The sequence below is a fragment of the Onychostruthus taczanowskii genome, unplaced genomic scaffold (genome assembly GCF_017590055.1).
Source record: "Onychostruthus taczanowskii isolate IOZ18803 unplaced genomic scaffold, ASM1759005v1 scaffold115, whole genome shotgun sequence".
Lineage (NCBI taxonomy): Eukaryota > Metazoa > Chordata > Aves > Passeriformes > Passeridae > Onychostruthus > Onychostruthus taczanowskii.
Window position 1 is genome coordinate 1,100,520 of NW_024498183.1, and position 11,259 is coordinate 1,111,778.

The following is an 11,259-nucleotide window of genomic DNA, read 5'->3' on the forward strand; positions in this document are numbered from 1 at the left end:
TTGAATTTCAGGTGTAGTCTATAAAAAAGGGAGGGGAGAGAGTTCTGCTGGAGAAAGACAAAGGACATACATGATTGATCCACTTTGCAAGAATGACATGAAAGTACAGACAACTCTCCTAAGGACTATTCTAGAGAGACTTCTTCATACTGCATTTGATCCTTTCCTCCTTATGCTGAAACAAAAGACAGGTGTATTGTAATGAATAAATATATTTGAATACATCAGCATAACATACAGCTGTGTAATTTAATATGTTCTCATTCCCAATACACTACAACATCTACATATCAGCACCTGTAGCCTGAAACACTTCCCAGGAATAACATATTTAGTTGTTCAGAGTTCATGAGGTTTCTAGCAAGTATCAAAGGAACCTGTAACATTTGCAGCTTTTGGCATCACAGTAACTACTGATGCATCTCACTTTCAGTTTGAGCTATATCCAGCAAAGTTTTCTGTCCTACAGAGACAGAAGACTCAGCTGTAATGGTGCATCTATTTTGCTGCCATTCTTGTTTGCTTGTCACAGAGGAAAAACAACACAAGACAGGAGCTCTGATTTAAAGGCAGCACCACAGGAACCAGGATGACATTAGGAGTTTTGTCCACAAGAAAGCGCAGGTGTGCCAGTACACATATGGAGAATTAATAACCAGTACCCACTCCCACACACTCCCACAGCTGCTTAACTTCAGGAGTTTCTGTGATCATGTCCAGAGTAGCAGAACGAATAGCATTAACAATGCTATTTCTACAAAAAAAACCCCGACAAAACCATAGATATTTATAGTTTATGTTCCTGTATTTAACAAGTTATTGCTTCTGGACAAACAACAGATGTTGGAAGAAGTTACTGTCACTTTACAAAAGCAGTTTTAAAACACAGATGTTCAAAAGTAAATTCAGTTCCATCTTTGGAATTTTTTATCACAGAAACTATATTAAAATTCAAATTAATGCCAATATTGTCAGTCATTCAGCCTCATCCATCATTTTCAAGCTCATTTTCAGGAAGAAATATGTAGAGCCATTCAATTAACAGGTGTGTTGGGGAGAAGATGAAACTGAAGCCTGTATAACTCTGCCCAGACACTCTAAGAACTTTTATTCTAAACATTCAGAAATACCCAGGGAAGGAGATGCACAGGGACTAGCAGCATTTCGCAAAACTGTACAAAATACCAAATATCACTGCATATAGCCCATTCAATGGGTAAACTCCGCTAATATGTATTAATATTTGGGGGGGCCGAACAATTATGGACATTTTGAAAGGATTTCCAGATCTGCATTTAAAGCAATATAAGTAATGAACTTTCTGTGAAAAGCATTCTACAGGAGATGTTAGGTCTTAAAAGCTCTTATTGTTACACGGTCTTACCAAATAATATTTTGTGTTATTTGGAGACATTATTCTTAGTCATTACACATGAAATATCAAAAACCACTGGAATACAAAGAATAACATCCAGACTGTGAAAATCACATTCTCGTTTAGAATTAGGACACAACTCTAACAAACAACTGAAAGGCAGCAGGAAAATAAAAGTATTTTAACAAAGCTCATATCAGACTATGTTAGAAATGAAAAATCCCACAGAATTACAGTACATGCCTTGACTATTATCTATTGATATTTTTATCTCTTTTTTGATGGTTCAATGTGGAACCTAGCCAAACATTCTAAGAAATCATAACCATAAGGACTAGAAGATTGCTGGGAACAGCCTTCATTCAAATCAAAAGCATAAGAACAGTATTACTGTAGCTATGATATTTTCTGAAAAATCCTTTTGCCAGGATTTTTCTCCTGAGGAGCCTCAGGAGATAAATGTACACAATAACTATCTGCTGCTGTGGAATGCAACAGGTGCATCTTCCATTGGTCCATGTGGATTGTTTTCACTTGATGACCAATCACAGCCACCTATGCCGAGGCTGTGAACAGTCACAAGATTTTGTTATGCATTCTATTCTTGTTCTTTCAAGTCTTCTGATGATCTTTTCTCTCTATTCTTTTAGCATAGTTTTAATGTAGTATTTCAATATAATATATATCATAATATAATAAACCAGCCTTCTGAAACATGGAGTCCAGACTCACTTCTTCACACATGGGGAGTTCCCAACATATTACTACATTAAATAATCTTATTTTCTGTGTACTACAAAAACTTGAGATTTGTAAGTATCAGGGAACCGTGTGAACCTTCACTGAACTTCAAGTTCTGCAGACTTCCATTCCCTTTTGTCTGGAACAGATTTCATTTTTTTCTATTATACATACTTCACATTAAAGTATGTGAAGTATGTTTAATAGTTTGCAAATTGTTAAGCAACATGTATCCTACATTTACCTGTACAAAAGACACATTATCCTATTACTTGGTTCACTTCTCCTTCTTGTGCAATTTTTTTATTCACCAATGACATGAAAGAATTCCAAAATAACAGTATAGTCAGTTGCCTCCAAACAGAGTTGCTCCATTAGTGGCAAACTGCAGAGACAAGCAACAGCAGTTGATCTGTTCCACAACTTGCCCTACAACAACCACTTAATATATCCAGTTGTGCCATTCATAAATACACTGCTGTGGCCCACACCATGAACAAGCGCTCAAGTTATTTCCTTCCAGTGACTGGGTATCTTTCATGACTCCTTCATTAATATCTGGAGTGCCAGTGAATTTATGTCACATAAGGGAGAGCTGGAAAGATGTGATTTTCTGGTACCAGCTCAGGAGTCCCAAGACCTCTTACCTCAGCCCTATTAGGCCAAATACACAATCATGCACTGACAGCAGCAAGCATAGAACACCTGAACAAACCAGATATTTTGTTTATGGATAAATGATAATCGACTACTGTTTAGTTCCTTATCAGCTTCAAAATTCCACCAGGCTTCTTGTTTTCCTGCCACCAGCCTCACATGACAGCACGGTCAACTTCCTTCCTGTGGTCAGCAGTTGATTACTCTGTGGTTGATGATGACAAATACAAGTCAAACAGATGAGAATAAGCCTCACTGCACATTTAAGGTGAACTTAAATGTTCTCTGTTCCTCTCTCTCCATCACCATGTAAACAAAAAGCAGAAATTATTTTCCTGTAGATAACAACCTTCAAGCTGAAGGACAAGGTGTTGAAACAAGTGCTGAATCACTCAGCTTTTTCCCCCAAGCCTTTTTACAACTATGCAAGTTGAATATACTACACTGAATAAACAATAGCAAGGATTTTTCAAATTCATTTTAAGGTAACCAGCTTTTTCCTCCAAGATAAATTTCCCTAATCGTTAACAGCAACACATGAACACTTCTCTCTCCATCTGAGGTAGGGAAAGATGAGAGAAAATATAAAAACTTAAATTTCTACTGCAAAAGTAATAAGTTATGCTTAAACATCAGAAATAAAAGCAGAACAGGATGCATGTGTTCACTGAACCATAGGTAATATTTAATACATATTTGTAATATATTTTTAACAGGCCTTAACACATACAGTATGAATATATAAAATTACATTAATCTTGTCATGTTTATTTGTATATAAAGTACAACCCAGGGCATTTCATGATTCTTAGCTGGCTACAATTTTATACAGAACTGTGCATATTATTGATGTTTCGTTAGATGTGTTATTATATATTTTTATTAGTAGTAGTAGTATTATATTCCATCTTTAAAATATGCACTATCAGTCTGTCTAAGTAAATCTCAAAAGCACAACGTGCACTACAGACAAACACTGAGTATTAAAACCTTTGTCCTCACTGCAAAGTGAGCTACAGCAACACTGGCAAAGACTCCTACAGACTGCTTAGCCCAAGCAAAAGAAGTCATCCTACAAATTAGCTGCCAGGCCAATAAAGGTTAGCAACTGATGAGTTGTATTAACTGATGTTGCACAGCAGCAGGGCAATTAACTGGAGTTAAAAACACTACCATACTAAAGTTAAGGATGTGTGTATAAGACTTCCAAGAGACTGTAAAGTCTTCACTGAAAAAATAAATCATAGCAAGTCAAAAAGTCTTGAAGGTCCAGAAACAACAGCACTGGATTAAACCCGACATACCAACTACAGTATAATTTAATAGGTGTTTGTTTCTAGACATCTTCAGAGATATGTATTACACCCTTTTAGGCAAAATCCTCAAGCATACATGCACATGATAGGTTTCTGCATATCAGAGACCTCAGTAACTTCACTTCAACAGTCTCATAAGTATCTGACATCAGGACCTTTGCTGCAGTTTCCACAGGAATGCAAGGCTTCTTCAGAGTCTGTGCTGAAGATAAAGATTAGAAAAGCAGGATGAATCATTCATAAAGACATAGAAGATGTAGTTCAAGCAAGCTTAGAGCTATAAGACTTACAAGTTGTAATTCAACTATTTGCACTGCTGTATCACCCCTTTGACTCTACACAAGACAGTTGTGGTAGACTCCACACAAGCATTCCCATGTTTTTATTGCAGGTCCATAGGACACCTTCCTGAGGTTCTCTCATAAACCCAAGGTAAGGAATTCTTGAAGAATGACCAACCTACTCAACTCACATTAAGAAAAATAAAACCAATAAAGTGAGTGAAGAGGCTGGTGTAAGTATTCTGATTCTCACAGAGCTCAGATAAGCAATTTATTAATCAAGTGATCAAAAACGAAGAAACAATAAATGAACCTGTCAATTTTTAAAGCTTTTATATACCTACAAGAAGCTGCACAAACGTAATTAAAAACATAGAAAATCACTTTTATGGAGGATCAAATATGTTAAATACACAGATTATGAAAGACCATAACTGAAAGATGTCATCTAAACTGGAAGGAATGTAAACCACAATCTTTCGAGGGCAATGTTGATCAGACAGAGGGCGAGAAGCAAATCTGTAATGAGTTGGTAATTCCTCGCTAGTTCCTACAGCTTGCCAAATCTGCTTATAAAGCCACAATTAAACAGTTTACCTAAAGAACCACAATGACACCTGCACACACACCTTCAATTAACCTATGCAACCATCTGACTAATGGACTCAAGCCATCCCATCTACAGCATCACCAGAACACTTCTCATTAACCTACAACAGAACTCCCAGTACCTATGACAGTCTGGACTAAATTTTTGCCTACCAAATCCTCCTCTTTATTTCCAAGCACAACACCTACTGAGAAGCAAATTTCAGTGAGAGCGTTCTCTGATTCAGTTCTCTAAGGAATAGGGTTACTTGTAAGAAACTGTCCTACCTCAAGACAGAGGACAAACCTACAAGAAGTTATCAGACATTCAAGTATTAGCAAGACAGGGAAGGCTATGGCAGATTGTCCTACAAACTTGTGAATGTTCATAAAAAACCCTTTATCTAGTTTAAGAATCAAGACAACATAATGTAAGCTTAACCTATTTTGCACAGCTTTAATCTACCTTGTTTGTCAGTTATCCCATCCAGACAAAGAAGTAAATACATTTAATTCATTATGAAACAGATTTATCACATTTTCTTCATTATGAAACAGATTTATCACTGTATTTGAACCAGAAAAAGAGCACCAACTATTCTGTTCTTAGCAAGTCCATTTACTTTAGATCCTTCAACTGCTCCCTCCAGTCCTACCCACAGACAATGCTCTACAACAACCAAAAGAGGAAAGAAACCTGTAACTAGTAAGTACAATCACACAATCCACTGTAAGGGTGCTATCCAATGGAAATACCAAAATATGGAGCAGAGTTTTTCCATGCTCACAACAATAGCATAAGTAGAAATTATTCAGAATAATGGGAAGCAAAGCAACGTTCAATTTCTGCCTGGAAACAATGTGATGGCAGATCCTTAAACCGTCTTCTCCAAGATGTTTAAGCCAAATAGTGTATCTTTGAGGAAACTTGAAACTATTTTAATTCCCACGCTTAGGAATGGTGTCCGTGCTAGCACCCAACAACTAGGTCGCAACATATTTACCCAGGACGCCCAAACAAGCCCCCCGCCGCGAGCATCCCTCTCCTAAGCGAACTCCTGTCAAGGGACCCGAGTTGCGCGGAGTTGCGGGCGGCGGGGCCGGGCGAGCGAAGGCCGCACCCGCGGGCGGGGGGCTGGCGCCGGGAGCAGCCGGGCCGAGGGCGCCCTGCGCATCCTCCCGCCGCCACCGCAGCCCGTCCCAGTCCCAGCCCCGCCACCAGGACACGGGAACAGCGGCCCGGTAGAGGCGGACCCCGCCGCGGAGGCCTGCGAGAGCCAACCACTGCCAACATCCCCTTCCGCCATCCACGGCGGGGCCGCCACCCCTTTCCTCCCTCCCCGCGGAGCGGGCGGGCGGTCCCGGAGCCCCACAGGGCAGCGGGACTGGGCGAGGGGCGCACGCCGCCCCGCCCGCGGCTGGGGACAGGGGAAGGAGATGGGAAGGCGGGGGGCAGCAGCAGCGGCCGCCGCGCCGGTCCTGCCCGTACCTGCTGTGCCGCTGCGCCGCGGCGGCGCTGCTGTAATAGGCCGCCCTGCGCTGGGCGCTGCGCGGCACCGGGCGCAGCGGGATCTGATCCGCCATCTTGGGGGCACCCCCCCGCCGCCCAGCCGGGCGCCGCCCGGGCCCTCCTGACGTCACGGCCACGCCGGTGACGTTGGGAGTGGAGGGGTGGGGACTCGGGGTAAACACGGGGCGGGCGGGTGGCGGAGCTCGGGGCCCTGAGAGCCCTCAGGGAGCGCTGGGCGCGGGCAGCTGCACTGCGGGAACGGGCCGCCGGCAGCCACGCTCTGCTCCGTGCTGCCAGGCTGTAGGACAGCAGGCAACGGGCAGGAGCTGATGCACAGGAAGTTCCACCTGAACATGAGGAAGAACTTCTTTCCTGTGCGATTGCTCAGAAAGGCTGTGGAGTTCTTCCTTGATAGAGATACTCAAGCACCGTGCCCTAGGCTCTAGGGGGACCCGCTTGAACAGGGAGGTTGGACCCCCTGGTCCCTTCCAACCTGAACCGTTCTGTGATTCCCTAATTATTCAGCTTCTGAGGTAACATGCCTGCCAGTGATGGTTTCCTGCCATTAAACAGAGACAGGTATTGCCACGCGGACGTGGACATTCTGTGTGTCAGGGATAACGAACCAGTCTGTGTTACCTCACAGGGCTGATATACTAGTCACCACCAGCAAAAGCTGGTTTGAAAGACAGATGAGTTAATAGGCCTACTATAGGATTTTATCTGTTGGTATTCCTCTGAAATCACATGCTGTGGGGGAGCAAAAGGCCTAACACCATTACAAATACAGAAGACTTTCCACAGTAGGAGAAAGAAAATTATTTTATTTTTTTTTCTCAATGCCTGTTACTAAATGAAGTTTGCTCTTATGACCCAGGCTCTTTGGACTGAAGTGTTGCTGTACCCTGAGGTGTACCTTCACCCAAGGGAAGATGGTCATTGTGGAGGCACCACAACACACAGCTTACAATGAAGGATGCTCCTGTCTGCTGGAATGAAGGTTTTGGAGCATTGGCAGTGCTTTCCAAGTGCAAATTTCTGAGCAGAATTTTGACTTTAAGCATGCTGTCTGCATTCTGAACTCACTGACAGATACAGAACTGACAAAGTTGAGCCAGGAGATGGGAACAAGAGTTGCACAGAAAGAATAAGGCTTCTATATGAATAGAAGGAAAAAATATGCTGGGCATGTGACAGGACTTTGCTGGGTATTTAAAGGGTCACACATGGAAATGCCAGAAAGGGGAAAGTTATGTATTTAGCTTTTTAACTCTGTTAATCCTTATATGTTCTTGGTATTAGAATCAGTTCACTGGTAGAATCACAGAATTGTAATTTATGTTGAAAGAGATGTCTAGACATCAACTAGACCAAGACATTAAGCTTAATATCAGGTTGTTCACGGCCATGTGCAGTGGAGTATTGAACACCTCCAAGGACAGCGCAGTGTTTCCATAACTTGTCTGGGCTACCTGTTGCAGTGTTTATCTTGTAATAAACAAATTGTTAATAAGTACTCAACACTTCCCATGTTCCAACTTGGGAAGCACAGGGTCAGCCAAAAACATCCATCTTTGAGAAAATTCTGGGCGCCATCTTCTTGGTATTGTGCCATTAAGTAGTCTTATTCAGCCACAAAGTTTCTTAACTTTTTCTGCTCTAAACTGTGCAGGCTGAACTTTCAACCTGTCCTTATACCTCATGTTCTCCAGCCCCCTGGCCATATTAGTCACCTTTTCATAGACTCATTTCAGAATGACAATGAGCTTCTGTAACGAGAAGACCAAAACTGGACATGGTGACCCAGATAATGTCCTACAAGTACCAGACAGAGGAGAAGGGTCACTTCCCTATTGTAGGTGCCGGCTGCACAGTTAGTAATAGTGCCCAAGGTGTGGGTGGGTGACTCTGCCCAAGCGTTGCTGTTGCATCCACTGCATGGCAGTTTATGGGGTGTGTGGGGTACTGCCTCTCTTGTGCCTGCTCTGCCATGATGGCTGTAACTGACATGCTGGAATAAGCAATCACAGCCTGGAAAGCTTTCAGGGTAACAATTATGCCTGTCCTTGGTGCTTTCATGGCTGTTGTTACTGCAATTCTGCACATCTCACGGCTTAAAAATGTTAAACATTAATAACTATATATTCAAAATTCTCATGTGGCTAAGTAAGTTACTGCAGATAACTGAGACTAAGAGAAATAAAGCTATTGTTTCCAGTTTATCAACTGATTCTTGCTCATGGCAGAGCAATTTTTGAACTGAACAGAAAGCACTTCATTCACAAGTTAGTAGCCTAAGATTAATCTCCTTGTCTGTGCAGCACTTTGGTTCTGGTTATTTGGTTATATTTCTGGTTATTTAGCAGGTTGTTTGGCCTGTAACTGTCTCTAATGTTAGTTGATTATGTGCATGTGTTTGTAAATTCCATATGCATAGACAAATAAGTGATCAAGGATGTATAAGGAAAGGTTTATTATTGCCAGACTTGTGAAGGACTCAGCATGAGACAATCATTAGGGACCATAAATACCTTTAGAGTCTTCATTTCTTACTGACTCGCATGTAGTCTATAAAGCATTATTTTATTTATGATTACTTCAAGGTTTTAAGAAAGAAATAGTTCTCTATTGCCTGTGTACAGAGAAAAGTTTGACCAGAAAGCTTTCTAAGAAGAGCAAAATGAGTTTTTTAGTATGCCAATGGTGGCCAAGAGAGTGACAAAATATTTTTAAATACATGCTGTTTTGATTATTTTAAATATACGTTTAAAGCTTGCAGTTAGGTCAGTTGGTGGAAATCGATCATGATTTCACCTTCTTGATCACTCTAATTGCCTTTTTGCATCACTATTTTCATAAAATGGTGGAAGCTCTTAAGCACAGGATCTTTGATTTTTTTTTAGCATGTGTTATCATTCAGTTTTGCCTCTGGATTATGATGTGATCCTGTCTTTTTTTTTTAAAGAGAATTCTAAACATTTATGTAAAAGTTTTCATCATGCAGAATTGACAATTTGGCATGTGATATGTGATGACTTTTCAAGTTGCCTTTAGAAAATGTCCCTGCATTTTGAAAATATATTTTCTTTCTTATTTAGCAATACTGATAGGTCATACAATAAACTTGCTTTTGATCCAGATTTTGGTATTCAGGTGTTTCAGGCAGGTGTTATTTTTCTTTATGAAAAAAAAAGCTTTTCATTTCAGGAATTAATTTCAATATTAATATAATATTCATTTCAATACTTGGCTAAGTAATGTTTGTAACTTAAATATCATGATAACATACATTTGTGATAATAAGTAAATGTAGCATGACTCTGAAATAAACTTTCTATATCATCCTTTCTGTGCTTCTTTTTTGCAAAACTTTTGCATTTCTAATAAGTGGAGGCGATCCAGAACCTATGATTTATGGATCTTGTGAACTCTTGGTTTGACTAGGAATGAGCTGGCATGGAAACTGTTTTGCATTTTTGCATGTATCTGCTACAGGTGCAGAACCTATCTGTAATGAGTTCTGCCTGATATCCCCAGAGGCCATTTCATAATAATTTATACTTCTGTTGCCATTCTACTTCTGCTGTAAATGTTCAAGGGTAAGTGGTCCCTCCCTCCTAATCCTGATTATGTATCCAGTCTGGCTAGGGTAACAGGTGAAATGAAAGGCAGTTCAAAGCCAATTCATTCTTTGCTATCCTTCTCAAAGCCAAATTATAAAATCATTTATACTGGAGTAAATATGTGGAAATTATACTAAAAACATTGAATATAAAACGAAAAAGTTTCAGTAAGCCTCATGTAATGTTACAGGTACAAAATTTACATTACTTATATACTAGGTATTTCCTCACCTTATCCTTCAAACCTCCATGTATTTCTCTTTTAATTGTGTGACTTTCTTTATCAGTGGTGAACCAGTTTGGTATCTGTCTTCAAATTTTCATCAAATTGTAAATTGGTCCAAAACACCTGGTGGCTTAAAAAAAAAAAAAATCACTGGCAAGACCTAAGCACACCAACACAGAAAGAATATGGTTTTATTTATAGGAAGAGCTAAAGGCAGCAAGGAATGCTACACCAAATAAATTCTTACACTGTCAGAGAAAGGGAGCAAAACAAATACTAAATAGAGGAAGCTAAACCAGATGTATTTATCAGTTTTAATAATGCTAATAGCTGTGCCTTCATATCTTCAATATATTACAGTAGGATGTAACAAAATATTATCTTGCTCTGGGAAAGAACAAAAGGGGAGACACTGTTTTCTCTGAAAGGATCCTTGTTTTAAAAGACCTCTTCAGACAATGAAGCCTCATGCAATTCACTTATACGCCAAAATAAATGAGTTTAAAAACAGGAAAAAGAAGTAAAAATAATAATTTAAAATATTACTGTACTAAAAAAATCCTGAAAACAAAATGCCGCTCACATATTAAAAAATATTTTCTACATGGCTAGGAGAAAATTCTATTTCTACACATTTTATTTTTAATATTCACAACATTCAGTGTTTGTCAATTAATTGCACTCCCAGATGTTACATTTCTTTCACAATTTCTTTCAAGGTATTCTCTTAGGTGAATGCCAACTCTCTGCAGCCCTGCAGGATTTATGGACTGCCAAATCTCTATTCCTCCTTTTGTAGTCCATCCTTACCAAACCATGCATCCCTCAGCATTGGCTTCAGTCCTGTGTCCCTGTGACCTGTATTCCACCAAGTCAGACATCCAGAATAAAATGCAAGCAATATCTTCTCCAATTACATAAGAAAAATTAGGTATATGCTGT

The 11,259-nt window shown here is 40.0% G+C and overlaps 1 protein-coding gene across 2 annotated transcripts in view; it reads right to left on the reverse strand.

The window, feature by feature from the left end:
- Positions 1–6,572, reverse strand: part of ATP9B (ATPase phospholipid transporting 9B (putative)) — a 155,101-nt gene extending 148,529 nt beyond the window's left edge. For both annotated transcript variants that reach the window (XM_041427466.1, XM_041427465.1), the window contains exon 1: positions 6,448–6,572. In XM_041427466.1, the coding sequence (XP_041283400.1) occupies positions 6,448–6,542 (95 nt within the window). In that variant the 5' untranslated portion in view covers positions 6,543–6,572. The remainder of the gene's footprint in view (positions 1–6,447) is intronic.
- Between the last annotated feature and the right edge of the window lie 4,687 nt (positions 6,573–11,259).